General features: G+C 39.3%; 1 protein-coding gene across 1 annotated transcript in view; it reads right to left on the minus strand.

The window, feature by feature from the left end:
* The window catches only part of CEP97 (centrosomal protein 97), a 67,024-nt gene that overhangs the window by 27,537 nt on the left and 16,213 nt on the right, over positions 1-23,274 (minus strand). Inside the window, exons 5-10 of the mRNA XM_053707548.1 lie at positions 20,200-20,313; positions 18,301-18,467; positions 17,796-17,960; positions 17,205-17,338; positions 15,654-16,341; positions 10,561-10,636 (exon numbers count right to left, since the gene is read on the minus strand). Of these exons, the coding sequence (XP_053563523.1) occupies positions 10,561-10,636; positions 15,654-16,341; positions 17,205-17,338; positions 17,796-17,960; positions 18,301-18,467; positions 20,200-20,313 (1,344 nt within the window). The remainder of the gene's footprint in view (positions 1-10,560; positions 10,637-15,653; positions 16,342-17,204; positions 17,339-17,795; positions 17,961-18,300; positions 18,468-20,199; positions 20,314-23,274) is intronic.

Below are 23,274 nucleotides of genomic sequence, written 5' to 3' on the forward strand. Positions count from 1 at the left end.
CATGGCAAATATAAGTAAATACATATATTTAAAACTTTATATTAATACATAAAGCACCAAACATAGCTGAGAGTGTCTTAAATAATGATACATACTTACCGAAGACACCCATCCACATATAGCAGACAGCCAAACCAGTACTGAAAACTATCAGCAGAGGTAATGGTATAAGAGTATATAGTCGATCTGAAAAGGAAGGTAGAAGATTAATCCCTACGACCGATAGAGAACCCTTGAAAAGATTTCCCATGAGTGAAACCATAAAAATCAACAGGCAATACTCTCTTCACGTCCCTCTGACAAACACTGTACTCTGAGAGGAATTGGGCTTTAGAATGCTTAGAAGCACTTATCATAGAAGAAATCATAAAGACAAGCACAAACTTACTTCACCATCTCCATAGGAGGCAAAGTTTGTAAAAACTGAAGTATGTGTGTGGTGGGAGGTGTATTTATAGGCATTTTGAGGTTTGGGAAACTTTGCCGCTCCCGGTAGGAATGTATATCCCATACGTCACTAGCTCATGGACTCTTGCCATTTACATGAAAGAAAACATAATTTATGTAAGAACTTACCTGATAAATTCATTTCTTTCATATTAGCAAGAGTCCATGAGCTAGTGACGTATGGGATATACATTCCTACCAGGAGGGGCAAAGTTTCCCAAACCTCAAAATGCCTATAAATACACCCCTCACCACACCCACAATTCAGTTTAACGAATAGCCAAGAAGTGGGGTGATAAAAAAGTGCGAAAGCATATAAAATAAGGAATTGGAATAATTGTGCTTTATACAAAATCATAACCACCACAAAAAAAGGGCGGGCCTCATGGACTCTTGCTAATATGAAAGAAATGAATTTATCAGGTAAGTTCTTACATAAATTATGTTTTCTTTCATGTAATTAGCAAGAGTCCATGAGCTAGTGACGTATGGGATAATGATTACCCAAGATGTGGATCTTTCCACACAAGAGTCACTAGAGAGGGAGGGATAAAATAAAGACAGCCAATTCCTGCTGAAAATAATCCACACCCAAAATAAAGTTTAATGAAAAACATAAGCAGAAGATTCAAACTGAAACCGCTGCCTGAAGTACTTTTCTACCAAAAACTGCTTCAGAAGAAGAAAATACATCAAAATGGTAGAATTTAGTAAAAGTATGCAAAGAGGACCAAGTTGCTGCTTTGCAAATCTGATCAACCGAAGCTTCATTCCTAAACGCCCAGGAAGTAGAAACTGACCTAGTAGAATGAGCTGTAATTCTCTGAGGCGGAGTTTTACCCGACTCAACATAGGCAAGATGAATTAAAGATTTCAACCAAGATGCCAAAGAAATGGCAGAAGCTTTCAGGCCTTTTCTAGAACCGGAAAAGATAACAAATAGACTAGAAGTCTTTCTGAAAGATTTAGTAGCTTCAACATAATATTTCAAAGCTCTAACAACATCCAAAGAATGCAACGATTTCTCCTTAGAATTCTTAGGATTAGGACATAATGAAGGAACCACAATTTCTCTACTAATGTTGTTGGAATTCACAACTTTAGGTAAAAATTCAAAAGAAGTTCGCAACACCGCCTTATCCTGATGAAAAATCAGAAAAGGAGACTCACAAGAAAGAGCAGATAATTCAGAAACTCTTCTGGCAGAAGAGATGGCCAAAAGGAACAAAACTTTCCAAGAAAGTAATTTAATGTCCAATGAATGCATAGGTTCAAACGGAGGAGCTTGAAGAGCCCCCAGAACCAAATTCAAACTCCAAGGAGGAGAAATTGACTTAATGACAGGCTTTATACGAACCAAAGCTTGTACAAAACAATGAATATCAGGAAGAATAGCAATCTTTCTGTGAAAAAGAACAGAAAGAGCAGAGATTTGTCCTTTCAAGGAACTTGCGGACAAACCTTTATCTAAACCATCCTGAAGAAACTGTAAAATTCTCGGAATTCTAAAAGAATGCCAAGAAAAATGATGAGAAATACACCAAGAAATATAAGTCTTCCAGACTCTATAATATATCTCTCTAGATACAGATTTACAAGCCTGTAACATAGTATTAATCACAGCGTCAGAGAAACCTCTTTGACGAAGAATCAAGCGTTCAATCTCCATACCTTTAAATTTAAGGATTTCAGATCCTGATGGAAAAAAGGACCTTGTGACAGAAGGTCTGGTCTTAACGGAAGAGTCCACGGTTGGCAAGAGGCCATCTGGACAAGATCCGCATACCAAAACCTGTGAGGCCATGCCGGAGCTACCAGCAGAACAAACGAGCATTCCTTCAGAATCTTGGAGATTACTCTTGGAAGAAGAACTAGAGGCGGAAAGATATAGGCAGGATGATACTTCCAAGGAAGTGATAATGCATCCACTGCCTCCGCCTGAGGATCCCGGGATCTGGACAGATACCTGGGAAGTTTCTTGTTTAGATGGGACGCCATCAAATCTATTTCTGGAAGTTCCCACATTTGAACGATCTGAAGAAATACCTCTGGGTGAAGAGACCATTCGCCCGGATGCAACGTTTGGCGACTGAGATAATCCGCTTCCCAATTGTCTACACCTGGGATATGAACCGCAGAGATTAGACAGGAGCTGGATTCCGCCCAAACCAAAATTCGAGATACTTCTTTCATAGCCAGAGGACTGTGAGTTCCTCCTTGATGATTGATGTATGCCACAGTTGTGACATTGTCTGTCTGAAAACAAATGAACGATTCTCTCTTCAGAAGAGGCCAAAACTGAAGAGCTCTGAAAATTGCACGGAGTTCCAAAATATTGATCGGTAATCTCACCTCCTGAGATTCCCAAACTCCTTGTGCCGTCAGAGATCCCCACACAGCTCCCCAACCTGTGAGACTTGCATCTGTTGAAATTACAGTCCAGGTCGGAAGCACAAAAGAAGCCCCCTGAATTAAACGATGGTGATCTGTCCACCACGTTAGAGAGTGTCGAACAATCGGTTTTAAAGATATTAATTGAGATATCTTTGTGTAATCCTTGCACCATTGATTCAGCATACAAAGCTGAAGAGGTCGCATGTGAAAACGAGCAAAGGGGATCGCGTCCGATGCAGCAGTCATAAGACCTAGAATTTCCATGCATAAGGCTACCGAAGGGAATGATTGTGACTGAAGGTTTCGACAAGCTGCCATCAGTTTTAGACGCCTCTTGTCTGTTAAAGACAGAGTCATGGACACTGAATCTATTTGGAAACCCAGAAAGGTTACCCTTGTCTGAGGAATCAATGAACTTTTTGGTAAATTGATCCTCCAACCATGATCTTGAAGAAACAACACAAGTCGATTCGTATGAAATTCTGCTAAATGTAAAGACTGAGCAAGTACCAAGATATCGTCCAAATAAGGAAATACCACAATACCCTGTTCTCTGATTACAGACAGAAGGGCACCGAGAACCTTTGTAAAAATTCTTGGAGCTGTAGCAAGGCCAAACGGCAGAGCCACAAACTGGTAATGCTTGTCCAGAAAAGAGAATCTCAGGAACCGATAATGATCCGGATGAATCGGAATATGCAGATATGCATCCTGTAAATCTATTGTGGACATATAATTCCCTTGCTGAACAAAAGGCAAGATAGTCCTTACAGTTACCATCTTGAACGTTGGTATCCTTACATAACGATTCAATATTTTTAGATCCAGAACTGGTCTAAAGGAATTCTCCTTCTTTGGTACAATGAAGAGATTTGAATAAAACCCCATCCCCTGTTCCTGAACTGGAACTGGCATAATTACTCCAGTCAACTCTAGATCTGAAACACAATTCAGAAATGCTTGAGCTTTTACTGGATTTACTGGGACACGGGAAAGAAAAAATCTCTTTGCAGGAGGTCTCATCTTGAAACCAATTCTGTACCCTTCTGAAACAATGTTCTGAATCCAAAGATTGTGAACAGAATTGATCCAAATTTCTTTGAAAAAAACGTAACCTGCCCCCTACCAGCTGAGCTGGAATGAGGGCCGCACCTTCATGTGGACTTAGAAGCAGGCTTTGCCTTTCTGGCTGGCTTGGATTTATTCCAGATTGGAGATGGTTTCCAAACTGAAACTGCTCCTGAGGATGAAGGATCAGGTTTTTGTTCTTTGTTGAAACGAAAGGAACGAAAACGATTATTAGCTCTGTTTTTACCCTTAGATTTTTTATCCTGTGGTAAAAAAGTTCCTTTCCCACCAGTAACAGTTGAAATAATAGAATCCAACTGAGAACCAAATAATTTGTTACCCTGGAAAGAAATGGAAAGTAGAGTTGATTTAGAAGCCATATCAGCATTCCAAGTCTTAAGCCATAAAGCTCTTCTAGCTAAAATAGCTAGAGACATAAACCTGACATCAACTCTGATAATATCAAAGATGGCATCACAGATAAAATTATTAGCATGCTGAAGAAGAAGAATAATATCATGAGAATCATGATGTGTTACTTGTTGCGCTAAGGTTTCCAACCAAAAAGTTGAAGCTGCAGCAACATCAGCCAAAGATATAGCAGGTCTAAGAAGATTACCTGAACACAGATAAGCTTTTCTTAGAAAGGATTCAATTTTCCTATCTAAAGGATCCTTAAACGAAGTACCATCTGACGTAGGAATAGTAGTACGTTTAGCAAGGGTAGAAATAGCCCCATCAACTTTAGGGATTTTGTCCCAAAATTCTAATCTGTCAGACGGCACAGGATATAATTGCTTAAAACGTTTAGAAGGAGTAAATGAATTACCCAATTTATCCCATTCTTTGGAAATTACTGCAGAAATAGCATTAGGAACAGGAAAAACTTCTGGAATAACCACAGGAGATTTAAATACCTTATCCAAACGTTTAGAATTAGTATCAAGAGGACCAGAATCCTCTATTTCTAAAGCAATTAGAACTTCTTTAAGTAAAGAACGAATAAATTCCATTTTAAATAAATATGAAGATTTATCAGCATCAACCTCTGAGACAGAATCCTCTGAACCAGAAGAGTCATCAGAATCAGAATGATGATGTTCATTTAAAAATTCATCTGTAGGGAGAGAAGTTTTAAAAGATTTTTTACGTTTACTAGGAGAAATAACAGACATAGCCTTCTTTATGGATTCAGAAACAAAATCTCTTATGTTATCAGGAACATTCTGCACCTTAGATGTTGAAGGAACTGCAACAGGCAATGGTACTTTACTAAAGGAAATATTATCTGCATTAACAAGTTTGTCATGACAATCAATACAAACAACAGCTGGAGGAATAGCTACCAAAAGTTTACAGCAGATACACTTAGCTTTGGTAGATCCAGCACTAGACAGCGATTTTCCTGTAGTATCTTCTGACTCAGATGCAACGTGAGACATCTTGCAATATGTAAGAGAAAAAACAACAACATATAAAGCAAAATTGATCAAATTCCTTAAATGACAGTTTCAGGAATAGGAAAAAATGCCAAAGAACAAGCTTCTAACAACCAGAAGCAATAAAAAAATGAGACTTAAATAATGTGGAGACAAAAGCGACGCCCATATTTTTTAGCGCCAAATAAGACGCCCACATTATTTGGCGCCTAAATGCTTTTTGGCGCCAAAAATGACGCCACATCCGGAACGCCGACATTTTTGGCGCAAAATAACGTCAAAAAATGACGCAACTTCCGGCGACACGTATGACGCCGGAAACGGAAAAGAATTTTTGCGCCAAAAAAGTCCGTGCCAAGAATGACGCAATAAAATGAAGCATTTTCAGCCCCCGCGAGCCTAACAGCCCACAGGGAAAATAGTCAAATTTTTGAAGCTAAGAAAAAATGATTGCATTATCCCAAATATGAAACTGACTGTCTGAAAAATAAGGAAAGTTGAACATTCTGAGTCAAGGCAAATAAATGTTTGAATACATATATTTAGAACTTTATAAACAAAGTGCCAAACCATAGCTTTAGAGTGTCACAGAAAATAAGATTTACTTACCCCAGGACACTCATCTACATGTTTGTAGAAAGCCAAACCAGTACTGAAACGAGAATCAGCAGAGGTAATGGTATATATAAGAGTATATCGTCGATCTGAAAAGGGAGGTAAGAGATGAATCTCTACGACCGATAACAGAGAACCTATGAAATAGACCCCGTAGAAGGAGATCACTGCATTCAAATAGGCAATACTCTCCTCACATCCCTCTGACATTCACTGCACGCCGAGAGGAAAACCGGGCTCCAACTTGCTGCAGAGCGCATATCAACGTAGAATCTAGCACAAACTTACTTCACCACCTCCATCGGAGGCAAAGTTTGTAAAACTGAATTGTGGGTGTGGTGAGGGGTGTATTTATAGGCATTTTGAGGTTTGGGAAACTTTGCCCCTCCTGGTAGGAATGTATATCCCATACGTCACTAGCTCATGGACTCTTGCTAATTACATGAAAGAAAGGGTCTTTTTTACCACACGTTAAGCAGAAGAGACTAGAGGAAAATCTTCCTTTCCCTCTTTCTGCAAAGAAAGGTCTTTTGGAATCCCAACCTGGCTTGGTCCAGGGGGTAGCAATCTAAGATTTCCTCCAAGGGGCCGTTTTTCTCCTTTCTAAAGCAGCTGCAGACCAGGTTTGACGAGAGGCATTCTTGAACTGGGTTCAGGAACGTCCTCTCTGGGAGTGATAGTTCCAGTCAGGGGATGGGGTCTGGGTACCTTTCTCAAGTATTGTCAGAGTACAGTTCTTCAAAGTAGTATCCATTCTCCTTTGATTTAAGAGCATCTGCTCATGACGAACATAGACCTGAAAGATGTGTATCTTCCTGTTCCCATTATACAGGATTTTCTCAAGTTTTTGAGCTTCGTTATCCTAGAAAGACTCTATAGGTCTTGGAGAATTTTTCAGGGAGTGCCCTCCTGGACAATATATGGTTCAGGGCTCATCCCTTCTTCTCTCATCCCTTCTCTCTTTTTCAAGAAATGTTGTCCTTCTTCGCTCCTATGGATGGGAAGTGAATCTTGTATAGAGTTCCCTTGTTCCAACTACAAGGGTGATATTTTTGGGAACTTTATTATTCTCTATGAGAATGTTCTAACGGAGGTCAGACAGACAGACAATCATTTGATCTATTCCTCTTACCTTTCTTTTCAGTCTACGGTTCGGCCAACAGTAAGCTTTAATGACCGGTAGATAGTTTAGCCATCTTATAACCTGAGGGTTGGGAGTTTGAATCCAGCTGTAGCTGATTTTCCCTTCTCTTTTCAGTGGCAATAATGAATGGAGGTAATTGGTCTGAGCTCCCAGGGACGTCTTCCCTTTTCTTTAGTCAATCTGAGAACACTGGTTCAGATTTTAGAGACTCTTTTCAGTGTTGGTTTTTCAGGAGTATCTGTCTAAGGGCGCAGATTTCTGGAGACATTCCTGAGTGATTGTGACCACGGACGCCAGCCTGCTGAGCTGGAGAGCAGTCTGGAATTCATTAAAGGTGCAAGGACTTTGGACTCAAGAGGGGTCTGTTCTCTCCATCAATATCTTGGAGTGGAGAGCGATTTTCAATGCTCTGAGGATTTGTCCTTAGCCGGTTTATGAGGTTCCAGTCGGACAATATCTCCTTAGTGGCTCGGGGAGGAACTCAGGGTTCTATAGCCATGAAGGAGGTGCTTTGGCTTTGTTCAAGTGGGCAGGTAGCTCACAATGACTGTCTATTTTCCATCCTCATTCTTGGGGTGGACATCTGGGAAGAGGACTTCCTGAGCAGACAGAATTTTCATTCCGGGGAGAGGGTTCTCCATCCAGAGGTGTTCTCCAGGCTAACCCTCAAATGGGGGGGGGGGTGAGGGGGCTGGAGTTGGATTGATGGCGTCTCTGCAGCACGACAAACTTCAAGGGTAAGGTTCAAGGTTGAGAGAACCGCAGGCAGCACTGATAGTTGCTCTGGCGGTACCTTAAGATTTTGGTTTAGCATACCCGTTTCCTCTGTCTGCTCTCCTTCCACAAGTCATTGCTTGTATCAAAAAGAAGAGAGCATCAGTGATTCTAATAGCCCGGCGTGGCCTCGCAGGACCTGGTATGCAGACCTAGTGAAGATGTCATCTCTTCCACCTTGGCGGTTGCCTCTGAGGAAGGACCTTATAACTCAGGGTCCATTCCTTCTTACAAATCTCGTAATCTCGTTTCGCTGAAGCTGCCTGCTTGGAGATTGAACGCTTAGTTCTGTCTAGGCGTGGTTTTTCTGAGTCAGTCATGGAGACCATGATTTAGGTTTGCAAGCCTGTTACTAAAAAGATTTACCATAAGGTATGGCGTAATTACCTTTATTGGTGTGACTCCAAGAGCTAGTCTTGGAGTAAGGTCAGGATTCCTAGGATATTGTCCTTTCTCTAGGAAGGTCTGGAGAAGGGATTGTCAGTCAGTACTCTGAAAGGTCAGATTTCTGCATTATCTATCACCCTGCTTCCCTGCCACGTACTTAGAACAAACTGCTTCTAACACAGCAGTGGAATAATGGCGCGCAAACATGCCACGCAACATAGCTCCGCCCATCATGGGTGTAACAAGCTAAAAACTACAGGGCAGCTAAAATGTAAAAATGGAGCCGCCGGGAGAACTAAAGCCCATTCTAACAATAAATAAACAAACCTCCCGACAGTTATAGCATATAATAATAATGTCCAGGGGAGTAAAAATAACATTGATCATGCGACACACCTTACATGCGGTCTATCATGACTAACCTTCCAGACGGCTTGTTAGAGTAAAATAAAGCCGTTGTTAGAAGCCAGTATTATATTAGAGCCTCTTCTCCACGTCCTTCCAGTGCCTGCAATTACTGCCCAATAACATGTCCTCCCCTCCTAGGGATAATGTCATCTAGTGTTCCTTAATATAGAAAAGTGCCAATCTTTTTGTGAGTGTGTCCCCAGAAATAAAAATCAGCACTTACCTTAAATTACTGCCTGGCAGTAAGGCAGCCCACCCGGCTTGCGAGGTCCTCATTTTCTTCTCACATTGGCCTGTGGAAATAAAAAGTACTGAGTTTTTCTCTTCCCTCAGACTTTGACAAGCAGGGCAGCAAACCATGTATGGGAGGCGCAGTGAAAATTATGTCCCACAAGTTCCCATTGCTTTAAAGCCACCAAAAGCTCTGCTGTAGAGACCGACATGGACTACGGCTACACCCTAGAACAAAGCAGCACACTCTGGGACTACTTTAAAAATAAAAACTCTTGATTGAAGAATCTAATCTAACACCTCACTTTACCTCTTCCTATCACTAACGTAGGCAAAGAGAATGACTGGGGTGGGAGGGAAGGGAGGAGCTATTTAACAGCTCTGCTGTGGTGCTCTTTGCCTACTCCTGCTGACCAGGAGGTGAATATCCCATTAGTAATTATGATGATCCGTGGACTCAAAAAAGAAATATATGTATTTAAAGTGAAGGTAAACTTTAATGAATGAAAGACCGGTTTTAAAAAATACCATTAAAAACAGGGGCACTTTCATTCATCAAAGTTTAGAAAGCAGCCGTTTTGTTTAAAAACTTATCTTACCTTTCCTCTCTTCACAGCCGGAGCAACTTCCCCGGCCTGGAGATCCTCTCTTCACACATCAGCAATGACTAATCCAGCTTCCACCAATCACGGCTTTCCCCCCAGGGGAATCATTGCCTGAGGCCATGCTGTGATTGGAGGAAGCTGGATTAGTCATTGTGATGTGTGAAGAGAGGATCTCTGGGCGGGGGAAGCTGCTCCGGCTGTGAAGAAAGGTAAGTTTTTAAACAAAAACGGCTGCTTTCTAAACTTTACACTCAACTTGTCGTGATGTTGACTAAGATGACTAAGGTGTAGACTGTCCCTTTAAGTCACTGTTTGTTATGCAGCAATTCTGATTGCCTTGGTGTCTTTCCTGACAGTCAGGTGTTAAATGTTTGTTACAGGCAAAAGGATAAAAGTACTGTATCTCTGTATTCCTGGCAACCAAGGGGTTATATCATAAGTAGGCGAATATGTATTGCGTGTATAGATAGGTAGAAAGATATAAATACTATAGTTTAACAAAAGCTAGATTCATACATTATAGCAGTATCAGAGTGATTGTAAACCCTGTAAAATTTCACATCTGTTTAAGAAGGACATTTTAAAAAGGACAGTAAAGTCAAAATTAAACTGGCATGATTCAGATATAGCATGTAATTTTCTAATTTATGTCTATTATGTAATTTGTTTAAATCTCTTGGTATCCTTTATTGAAAGGAATACCTAGATAGATTTAGGAGCAGCAATGCACTGGAAACTAGCTGCTGATTGGTGGCTGTACATATATTCCTCTTGTTATCTGCTCACCGGATGTGTTTAGCTAGGTCCCAGTAGTGCACTGCTGCACCATTTAACAAAGGATACCAAGATAAAGAAGAAATAATAATATAAGTCAAATTGGAAAGTTATTTAAAATTATGTGCGCTGTCTGAATTATGACAGAACCATGTGTTTTATGTCCCTTTAAGTAGCACATATGCTGCGCTTTCAGATCTCACAGAACTATGATATTACTCATTCAATGTATTGTTTTCAAATTTCCGGAAATCAAACTAAATTACATTCCTACCTGTTCCCAAACATATTTCACAGCTTCTTCTTGTACCAGTCTTTGTATTCGCTCTTCATCTCTCTCTTTTTTCAGCCTGGGCAAAGAAAGAGGACAACATTTAGCTATCATCTGATTCTATGTCACGGAATACACAAAGTAATTTAAAACAGTAACAGTGCTGTGTTCATTACCATACTTTCTAAAAGGAATAAATATGCAACATAGCTCAGTAGTCCTTAGACTTAGATGTAGGACTTTTATTAGTTTTCAAACATTACTATGTATTCATGTTAGTGAAATAGGATGTGTGGCTATAGCTGTGTATAATGTAAAGTTACATGTAAATGGCACAGTATTGTAACTGTCATGATGTTCCTCCATTATGTACTCAACAGTCTCAATACAGCCATCTGAGGTAATTACATATCTACCACCAACAACGACTGCACCAGTGAAGCAATGTATCTCAAAGTTCTCACTCATTGCGGGATTCTTAACACAATGGGCTTGATTTATCAAGCCGCCTGCCGCATTACGACTGCAGGTTCTCACAAGAGAACCTGCAGTCAGTATTTATAAAGCAAAGGTCATCAGACCGCTGCATCCTACGGTCTTCTCCACTTCTTAGGTTGAGAATTTCAATCTCCCCAGTCTCGTCCAACCGGGGAGATTGAGGGCTCCTGCCCGCCCGTGACTGGCTGTGCTCTGGCAGGGAGCAGTGTTACACAAGAGTGCAAAATAGTGCATATGTACGCCCCTGTCGCTTCATAAATAGAGCCCAATGTGGTTGTAGTTGGTGGACCAGTAAAAAATAGATCAATGGTTTGCTTATATCACAGTGGTGCAGTCCAGACCCTTAAATAGTATATTTTATTATTACTGAAAAAGAAAGAAAATAGAGGGGAAGTAATTTACTCAAATAAAGCAGGGGACACAACTTGTGTGTGTGTGTGTGGGGGGGGGGGGGAGCAGCTAAAATAGAAGTTTAAAATCAGATAAACCTGTATTTGATTCTGAAATAAACATAGCTGTTTGCTTTCTTAGTACTGTTGAATTACTAAAATAACACACTAAAAATAAATGACAACTATTTCACAATAATTCTATATTTAGTACCGTAACTAAAATAAGCATGGACTATACTACACTTTCATATGGAGCATTTGTTCTAAAGCTTATTTATACTTCTAGATGATAATCACTTGTCAAACAGCAAAAAGGTTTACTATTTTTATCTTGTCACTGTTACTAAAAATAGATTATTTTCCCCCTTGTTTCACAATCTTAGTCACACCTTGCATGAGTGCTGTCAGACAGACAAATGTCAGAAATGCAAGTCTGCCTAGGCTCAAATACATAATCATTTTAATGTTACACGGTTTCAAACTTTTTTTTAAATCATAATAAATATAAATTGTACAAGCTTTATAATTACTGACATTTAGAAAAAAAAAACATAACAGCAAACGTGCTGTTAGTTTTGTTTTATGGGCTAAAGGATGTCATATAATGTGTGTGAGTTGGGTATCATTAATTACATAGAATAATCTGTAAATATTTGTATTTCTACTTAATATTCACAGTATACTTTAAAAGGACATAAAAAGGTATATAGAATAACATTACAGCATTTAATACAAGAGGACCTGATGTGTTATTGTGACTGTGAATATACATAAGCATACAACATCAAGTGCAGTAACTCAGCAAGCCAATGGAGCTCAACACTCCTCCAACATTACTGGCTCCCCAAGCAGAGTGGTATGGGGTTGCTGGGCCCTGGTTTTATATCACATGTTAAAGGTGAAATGCAAAGCATACCTATTGCATTAGTATATTTAAAAATAACCCTCTCACATGAACCACTCTCCGATTGGCTTTGGATTGGCTGTGGGTATGTGCTATTAAATGTACACATTTATGTCCAATTACAAAGACGGCAAGTTTTGGCAGGTCTTGCACATCTGGAGAATACACACAGAGGTCTTTTTCAGATGAACAAAATGTAGCACAACTGTCTAATATGGCTTTATGATAAACTGCATTTCTTAACACTATAATAATTTTACTGTTAATGATAATCATTAAAGACCGATAACTATAGTTTTTTTATTTTCATAATTGATGATACATCAACAATTTTGTATTGTATTATAATAGTTAGCTAGCTTTAGATTTATGTACAAGGTTGGTAGTTAAAGGCCCAAAATGTATCCAACACCTAATCCCACTGTACTTAAAACAATTGAATTTATAGTTATGGTTGTCTCTTACTAACTTTTTTGTAAATGATTGTTATATAGTCTTTTATGTTGCTTGTCTACACACTGCAGATAGCCATTACTGGTTGCAGCCTTTCCTCAGTCAGTAGCTGTACCACCTACCCCCCAGACTGCATGGTGCTATGCCTCTGAAGATCTAGAGCATCAAGACCATGAAAAAACCTGCAACACGCAAACAAGCACCACAGTGGGCATGCAAGATTATTTTAAGATCTTGTAGATGAAACTGGGGGTAGAATTGCATTGCTGTAGTTACCTGTCTACCAAGCAGCAAACAGAAGACCATAATGCCCCCCTATCTATCCACCTTATATACAAGAGAACCCCATACATCAGTTGACTAGTTCACCCGTCTGCCATAAATACAGTTAGGGGTCGATTTATGAAGCTGCAGCGGACAGGAGCATACATAAGCGCTCCTGTCTGCCATAGCTCACCTCTGGCGGGCTGAATTTCGCTGCTGGAATTCAGCATTGCACAAGTGCTCTTGTGCAATGCCGCCCCCTGCCCGCACACAGCCATTCACGCGCGGGCAGAAGCTGTCAATCTCCCGGTTGGATGAGACCGGGGAGATTGCAATTCACCACCTAAGAGGTGGCGAGAGGTTAGGGAAGCAGCGGTCTGACGACGGCTGCTTGTTTAATACGGACTACAGAATCTTGTGAGAACCAGCAGTCGTAGGGGGTCGAAAACCTTTGATAAATCGACCCCTTACAGTCACTTGTACAACAGAACCAACACACATGTTCATAAAGTACTCCAGCTGCACCAGACTAAATTTTGGTGCGACTCGGCAGGCGGTGGTCAGCAGGGGCAAGTGAGGAGGCACTTGAGATATCAAAAACAGGGCGTCCGGATTTGTCGAGGCCTGAAATACAGAATGTTTAAATATTTATATATGTGTGTGTGGATGTGTATATATTTATGTGTAAATATGTATGTGCACATATACACATAAATAAACTTATATACACACACTTTTGAGCCGTTCCCAGTCAATACCTTCAAAATATGCAATATAATTTTTTATGCGTTTTAAATAGAAATGCTTTAAATTCCAAAGATCTTCACATGTATTTTTTTTTTTTATATATCTGGTATATCTATATTTATATAAGTAAAGATATATATTTTACAGAAATACACACACACACATATATTTTTAGTGCAGTTAGCGTGCAAGTGAAAAATGTATTTTGTGCACCACTTGTAATCTAGCCCATAGTTCTTTTCGAGAGCTGCAGAAAACTGTGGTCCCAAGTAGAAACTGCCAGTGACCCAATCAGCAATGGCATAAACACAGCTGGGTAGCACTACTACTGCTGCTGATTGGGTCACAGCCCATATGTCATTTTTCCACTGTAATAGGCCTTTAGAATGTGCAGTTCAGTGAAAGGTCTTAGGGTTGCCCACAAGGTGCCTGGTCCAGTACTGCCTAATTTTATTCTTGTCTGGTCACAAGAGAAAGTGTAACAATCAAATCCTTTATTTTGCAAACATTCCATACACTATAGAATGACCTTCTGTTACACAAAGCGCAAATTCTATCCTAGACTGCCATCTAATGTTAGCCTGACAGTAGTTTAACGCAAAGTTAAAAGGACATAAAAGTTAGTATGACTATGTAAGCACGCTATATATCGGCAGTTAAACACTGCACTGCCAACTCCACTCACCATCTGCCCTATTTGGAAGAGCCAAAATGTGGTTTAGTCCACAGATAACAAGGCTAGCCACTGTCATAAAATTAGTAAAAAGAAATGCAATGTTTTGTAGTTGTCTAATAAAGCCAATTATTGACATATATGTAGTAGGGTCTTGAGAAGTTAGCAGAGTGCAGAATTGGAAACTGCTCAATTTTCAGAGCTCAATAACATGAAAAAAGGGCAAAAATAATATGCTGCAAAGTGGTTTCATTACGTAACTAAACATTTTCTATACAAATCTCAAGGTGTTTACAGTCCCTTTAAAATTATGTACCCACTATGGGTTAGATTACAAGTGGAGCACTAATTTATCTTGTGCCCGCAAACAGGCAAATTCACCAGTTTATGGGTGCGTGATAAATAACCAGCCATTCCGATGGCTGATTATTGCTACCGCGAGCTTACATGAAATAAAATGTTGAATCTTTTTAAAAAAAAATAAATATAACTGCACTAGGCAGTTTTTGGGGGCTAAAGTTGGTGACTGTGGGGGTGTTTGGAAAAAAAAAAAACGGCACTGAAAAGTACTTTTACATTGCCGTCTATAGGAATTGTGTGTTCCCTGTGTATATATATATATATATATATATATATATATATATATATATATATATATATATATATATATACATACATACATACACACACACACACTTTAACACATAAATATATATGTATATAATCATATACATATATATTTATATATATACCTCTTCACTGCGCTATTTCCTAGTGGCATGAGAACGAAGCTCCCATTGGAGCCTGTGGAAGCACGCTCTCGTGAGCACAATGCTTCTGTTCACATTGCACCTCACATGTAATACCAGCACACATTTGCGTGCGCTGGTATTACTAAGTTGAGCACAAATTTCGCTTTCGCGGAAGCAATATTTTGCACTCAACTTGTAATGTGGCCCTATGTAGTTGCATATCCCAATAAATGCACCTTCAATATGATGACTAACTTACAGTTAAAGATCAAAAAAACATAGTTTTGATAACTGAATCAAAATGCTGTAGAAGGAATGTAGTAGACAAAATGCTGACAAGCTTTTAAACTGAGATAGAATAAACTCCTATGGAAGGGATAATATTTACTTTATAGTAAATAATTAGAACTTACCGGGTGATCTCTTCTGACAAAAACACAACATAGTCTTGCATCCTGCTCAGCCGGATTTCATAGCGTACCTCCCTGACTTTTGGGTTATTTTTCCTAGTATAGTAGCCTCTCCAACATGACTGAACCTTTACAGCGGCTTTGTTTATAGTATTTAAACTATCGGCATTGTATTCTACGAGAGAGAATACCTTGCTTGGTAATGAAGAAGAATTGAATTGTTCAACACTCTCTAACACTGCGTTGTCAGACTCTGCGCTATTTGTTTTACTTAGTGTCAAGTTTTCAGTGGGTAATTGTGGAAGAACAGAACACATAATTTCTTCTCTCTTTTTGTTTCCCACTTTTTTAGGTACGCACTTGTCCTGCATCGCAAGGGATACCTTTTCTTTTTCAGCTGTATTAAATTCCAAGACTGTTTCGTTAGCCTCTATTTCACAGGTCATGCCTGGTATTCTCTCTGAAGTGGGAGAAACTGGGGACAGGCCAGGAGCAACAGGCATAAACGTAGATTCTGAAGACAGAAGGCTGCAGTTCAATTTATCCTCATCTGTTTGAATGTCTTCCAAATAAAGACTGTTGTAATGTGGATTTCCAGGCTGCGCAGAACTTGGGCAAATGTTTCTCTTTGCATAGGAGTGATCTTCAGGACTGCTGGCCCCAATCCATGTGTCTACCTTTATAACAGGCCCTAAAATAGATAGATAAAGGGATTAAGAAAGAGCTTAAAGGGACATAAAACCCAAACATTTTCTTTCATGATTCAGATAGAGAATACAATTTTAAAAAATATTTCCAATTTACTTCTATTATCTAATTTTTACTCATTGTCTTGTTATCCTTTTTTGATGCAGCTAGAAATGCACTATTGGGAGCTAGCTGAACACATTGGATGAGCCAATAACATGAGGCATATATTTTCAGCCACCAATCAGCAGCCCCTAAGCCTACCTAGGTATCCTTTTAAACAAAGGATACCAGATAAACAAAACAAATGAGAAAATAGAAGTAAATTGAAAAGTTGTTTAAAATAACACGTTCTACCTGACTCATGAAAGAAAACATTTGGGTTTCATGTCCCTTTAAAGCTGTAAGAGATTGTTGTGAATTATCATATTTACATTATTCAGTTACTAAAATAACATTTTAAATTGTGATTAGTTGATGATAATGTTGATGTGCATGACCAAGTCCTCAACTTCTTGCAACATCCCCTGTAATCTCTTCCCTACAATTCACAATATATTAATTCATTAAACTGATATGCACAAGGCAGTGACCAGATTGGACTGGCAGATAAGAACCCTGTGGTATGTAACAATATCTTAGCAATGCAAGGTATGCAAAGTAAAAAGCTTTCAGCTGTATTATGCTTGTGAAGTTCTTACAAATATCTGCTTCTGCACAATATACATGAAATTAGATTTTCTGGTGCACCGTTCAGATAATTTTATGTTGATATAAAACCGTTATTTTCAGAGCAGAAAGTATGCAATTCTCTATTTATCTTAGTTTTATAGAGAAAACTATTTGTTTGACACAGTCAGTGCTCACCATTTTCAGGCCATTTTTGGAAGGTTTGTGTTGGACTTTGATTTTCAGCAGAAGCTGCTGACCTCTTATTTGGTGTTGATGAAGACAAATGTCCATTACCACGAACCTGATGAAGTAACTGCCTCTGGTGTAATCTAGGGAAAGTCACTTAAACATCAAAATCCAATAAACTCTAGGCAAATTCTAAAACTAGTAACAAAACGGCACAGAATGAAAGTGCTACACATTTAATAATCTCACAGTATTTCAAAAACTGATGACTTAGAAACAGTTAGATGGAACATGATTTCATGAGATGGGAGGACATAAGTCAGGGGTCAGCAACCTTAGCACCCCAGAAGTTGTGGAACTACATTTCCCATAATGCTCAGACACACTTTAGGCTTGCTGAGTATCATGGGAAGTGTAGTTCCGAAACATCTGGGGTGCCAAGGTTGCTGACCCTGATATAAGTGATGATAAAAGCAGGCAATTAGAGAAGGGTTTGAAAATGAGGTCTGCAATGTACTCATTTATACACACACATACCTCATACTTACATTTTCTAATAGGTCATTTTTTCATGCAATATGTCTAATATTAGCTATGTACCTCTGTTTACTTAATATTTTTTCAAGCTTTGCGTCTTCTTCGGTTTGAAGGCCTGGTGAGGAGGTAATAGGGCACACAGATGCCAGATACTGCACAAGTGGGACATGCTGACCAGGTCTATATGATCTTCCTTTGCCCTGGCTATAAAGCCACTCAGCTTTCAAGCTAAAAATAAAAAAAAGGGAACTTTAGATTTATAAAGTTAACTGTATATAAAATAATAAGCCCTTCACTACGCCATGGTAAAAGAATATCAATGATGCAAAACTTCTACTATATTTGACAGAGACATTAAAAGGTGGCTGGTATTTAATTTGACATCAATAATTTATCTTAGCAATATAGAGACTAAATGATGTTGTTGCTACTTTATACTGAGAGTCTATTGGCGAGTTTAGCTGATTCTACACCATCCCGCTGCTTGTTACTTAGAAAAATGCGATTCTAGTATATATTACCTGAGCTACATTAACCAGTACAAACACACACACACACACACACCTACCTTTCTTTCTGAGATACCATGTACCCATCTAATACTTTGAGGTTCAAGCACCAACTAACAATGTAAGGTCTGTAGTCAAAACCAGGAATTGAAGGAGTGGCCATTACACATGGATTATTCATTATTGACAACTGTTCTAAATCAGCAAGGCCAGCAAGGAATGACACCTTTAAGAAAAGAAAAAGGAATGAATAATAAAAAATAAAAAAAACTATCAAGTTCGTTAGTTCCGAACTAGTAAGAATCTGTAGAGATCTAGCGCACTTTTGAGATGCAGTTTTTATTATGGGTTTAACCCCTTTGAAAACTTTAAACAGAATAATAAAAAATCATTTAACAAATAAAAGCATTTTGTTATTACTTTAATATTGAGTGGACTAGTAGTAACCTTAAAGGGACAGTTCACCCAAAAACTTTCTCCCCTTTAAATTATTCCCAATTATCCTTTTTACCTGCTAGAGTGTATTAAATTGGTTGCAAGTAGATCCTTTACTCATATTTCAGCATTAGAAATAGCTGATTTAGCTTGTGGTTTCCCAACCTATACTGAAAGTTTATATACTGGCGTATACACTATTGACAAGCCTAAGTAAACACAGCCAGCAGAAGAGATTACACCCTCAGTGGGGGCATGATAGTTAAGTAATAAAATGATAATATTCCATTGTTCTCTCTATGTATTGAGCTTTGGTGTTCCAGACAAATATAAGATAAGGAAGCAAGTCTGTGTACATAAAAGTGATAACATAATGAGATCTGATATTACCTGAAGCTCAACCCATTGTAATAGGCTGTGGTTTAAAAGTACAAAACCAGCTACTTCAGATACACAAATAAACCCGAAATTGCAATTTCTCAAATATTTTATACCCTGCAGTTGGTATAACAAGTCATTTAAAATACATTTATGGAAAAACAATTTTACAGTGTACTGTCCCTTTAAAGTAAAACTGAAAATTCCATTGTTTTAGAAGGCTTCAGCAACTTTTGTTTCCAATAGCTCCAAGCAAGACAGGAAGTTAAACATGACAAAGCATAGCTCAAACAAAGGTGAATCATTTCTAGTCAAACAAGTTTTACACATACACTATAGAAACGTCCTAGCATAACAAAGGACTACATACTTCTTTAATACAAATAATAAAAAAAAAATTGCTATAGCCAAAATGTTAACATTTGTTAATATTTTGTAGATCGCTGTATAAGGAAGCCTGTGAAAGTGATGGTAAATCCAAGCATATAACAAAACGCTAGGATTTACCATCACTAAAAAGCAAGTGGAGTTTAAGTGATGAGATATGTTAAAGAAAAAAAAGTGCTAAACTCGCCCTTTCTGTGCCGTTGCCCAGCACTAAACTCAGCGGCTCCGGCCACCCACAGCACATCACTCTCCTTCAATGAGGTGACGTTTGAAACTCTGAACCAATAGCCGTGCATGTCAGCTGACAGTGTTCTGTATGCACGCACGGCTATTGGTTTAGAGGTGCAAGCGGCATCTCATTGGTAGAAGAGCGATGTGCCGCGGGCGGCCGGAGCCGCTGAGTTTGGTGCTGTGAAACGGCACAGAAAGGGTGAGTTTATCACCCTTTTTTACATAACGCATCACTTAAACTCCACTTGATTTTTAGCGATGGTAAATCCTAGTGTTTGTTTAAAGTAATGGTATATCTGAGCATTTAACAAAGTTTTTTTATTTACTCAAATAAGTGACAACTTTTAGTAAAATACTTGTCATTATTTACAAACAAAACATACATATTCAGCAAGGGGGAGAAAATAAAAAGCATTGGAGGGCCTAATTCGGTTCTCAGGCATTAAGTTAAACAACCTTGGTATATAACAAGGTAAAAAAAGCGCTATTACATTTTTATACATGTAAAACAATTTGAATACACTTACTTCATTTAAATCTCTGATTTCATTTTCTGCCAATGAAAGTATATTGAGATACGGAGGAAGACAAGTGGAAGCTGTGCGTAGAGAGGAGATGTTGTTGCCATGCAAAAGAAGAGTCTACAACAGATTAAGTAATTAGTACATTTGGGTAATTTTCAACGAGTATGAAAATATCCTAAATTTAACACAAATAGCAAGAAAACTGTCTGGAAACTAAAGTAGACACCTTGTGGTTACAAGACATTTCTGTTATCTTGTTATAGTATAACATATCAGCCAAGACGAAACCATGTGCAATTCCAGCTCTGAGAATTAGAAAAACAAAATGTATGCTTACCTGATACATTTCTTTCCAGATATGGAGAGCCCACAACATCATTCAATTACTAGTGGGACTATCACTCCTGGCCAGCAGGAGGAGGCAAAGAACACAACAGCAAAAGCTGTTAAGTGTCACTCCCCTACCCATAATCCCCAGTCATTCGACCGAAGGGAAATGGAAAAGGAATAACAAAAAGGTGTAGAGGTGCCTGAGGTTTAGTAAAAAAATAACTGTCTTAATAAAAGGGTGGGGTCATGGACTCTCCATATCCGGAAAGGAAAAAAAATTTTTTATCAGGTAAGCATACATTTTGTTTTCTACTAAGATATGGAGAGTCCACAACGTCATTCAATTACTAGTGGGATACAATACCCAAGCTAGAGGACACAGATTGAACAGAAAGGAAGAACAAGAGAGGCAGACCTAAACTTGAAGAACCTTTCTCCCAAAAGTGGCCTGAGCAGAGGCAAAAGTATCAAATTTGGAAAAAGAATGCAGAGAGGACCAAGTTGCAGCCTTGCAAATCTGTTCCACAAAAGCTTCATTTTCCACAGAAGCCCAAGAAGAGGAGATAGCCCTAGTGGAATGAGCTGTAATTCTCTCAGGAGGCTGCTGTCCAGCAGTCTCATAAGCAAAACTAATCATACTTCTCAAACAGAGGGAAAGAGAAGTAGAAGTAGCCTTCTGACCCTTACACTTTCCTGAGAAACAAACAGGGCAGAAGACAAATCCTTAGTCGTCTGTACGTAGAATTGTGGAGCACGCACAACATCCAAATTGTGCAACAGACATTCTTTAAGAGAAGAAGGATTGGGACAAAGAGAAGGAACAAAAATTTCCTGATTAATATTTCTATCCGAAACCACTTTAGGAAGAAACCCCAATTTAGTATGAAGAACCACCTTATCCGCATGAAAGATAACATAAGGCGAATCATACTGCAAAGCCGAGAGTTCCAAAACTCTCCGAGCAAAACTCTCAGAGCAAAAGAGATAGCAATAAGAAACAAAACCTTTCAAGAAAGCAACTTAATATCTATGGAATGCATTGGCTAAAACGGAGCCTGCTGCCAAACTTTAAGAACAAGATTCAGGCTCCAATGAGGAGCAACAGTTTAAAAAACATGCCTGATTCTCACCAGGGCCTGACAAAAAGATTGAACATCTGGCACATCCGCCAGACGCTTATGTAACAAAATAGATAATGCAGAAATCTGACTGACAACCCTTTCTCCAGACCTTCCTGGAGAAAAGTAAAAATTCTAGGAATCTTGACCCTACTCAAAGAGTAGCCCTCAGATTCATACCAATAAAAAGGTATTTACGCCATACCTTATGGTAAATTTTTCGAGTAACAGGCTTGAGAGTCTAGATAATGGTCTCAATGACCGACTCAGAAAATCCACGCTTAGACAGAACTAAGCGTTCAATCTCCAAGCAGGCAGCTTCAGAGAAACGAGATTTGGATGGAGGAATAGACCCCGAGTTAGAAGGTCCTTCCTCAGAGGCAACCTCCAAGGCAGCCGAGATGATATCTTCATTAGGTCTGCATCCCAGATCCTGCGAGGCCATGCAGGAGCGATTAAAATTACTGATGCTCTCTCTTGTTTGATATGGGCAATAACTTGTGGAAGGAGAGCAAACTGAGGAAACAGGTATGCTAGACCGAAATCCCAAGGAACCGCCAGAGCATCTATCAGAGTGGCCTGAGGATCTCTTGACCTTGAACCGTACCTTGGCGTTCTGCCGAGGTGCCATCAGATCCAACTCCGGCACCCCCCATTTGAGGGTTAACCTGGAGAACAACTCTGGATGGAGAGCCGAGTCCCCGGGATGAAATGTATGTCTGCTCAGGAAATCCGCTTCCCAGTTGTCCACTCCAGCTTACGCCCACTGAATAATCCGTGCCACCTCCTTCATGGCTAAGGAACTGAAAATTTGACTGAAAACTGATAAACCGGGCTAAAGACAATTGAGTTCAAGCCATCAGAGCATTGTAAATCACACTCAACTCCAAGATGTTTATTGGGAGAGCAGAATCCTCCCGAGTCCATAGTCCCTACATCTTTAACGAGTCCCAGACTGCTCTCCAGCCTAGTAGGCTGGCGTCCGTGGTCACAATCACCCAGGAAGGTCTCCGAAAGCATGTGTTCTGAGACAGATGGTCCTGAGCAAGCCACCAAGGAAGAGTCTCTTGTAGACTGGTCTAGATCTATCCTTTGAGACAGATCCAAATGGTCTCCGTTCCATTGTCTGAGCATGCATAACGGCAGAGCTCTCAAATTGAATCGAGCAAAGGGAATGATGTCCATAGAAGCAACCATCAGACCAATTACCTCCATACATTGAGCTACTGATGGCAGAAAAAATTTCATAGATAGGGAATCTATTGTGGTTCCTAAAAAAACAAAAACAAAAAAAAAAAAAACACCCTTGTAGCAGGAACAAGGAAACTCTTCTCTAGATTCACTTTCCATTCGTGGGAATGTAGAAAAGACAACAAGATCTCTGTATGAGAGTTTGCTTGTTGAAAAGATGGCGCCTGAATCAATATGTCGTCCAGGTAGGGCGCCACTGCAATTCCCCGAGACCTGATCATTGCCAAGAGAGCCCCCAGAACCTTTGATAAAATTCTGGGAGCTGTGGCAAGGCCAAACGGAAGAGTCACAAACTGAAAGAGTTTGTCTAGAACGGCAAATCTCAGGAACTTGTGATGATCCCTGTGGATGGGAAGATGCCTCTCTTTACCTGGTCTGT

The sequence above is a fragment of the Bombina bombina genome, chromosome 3, assembly GCF_027579735.1.
Source record: "Bombina bombina isolate aBomBom1 chromosome 3, aBomBom1.pri, whole genome shotgun sequence".
Taxonomy (NCBI): domain Eukaryota; kingdom Metazoa; phylum Chordata; class Amphibia; order Anura; family Bombinatoridae; genus Bombina; species Bombina bombina.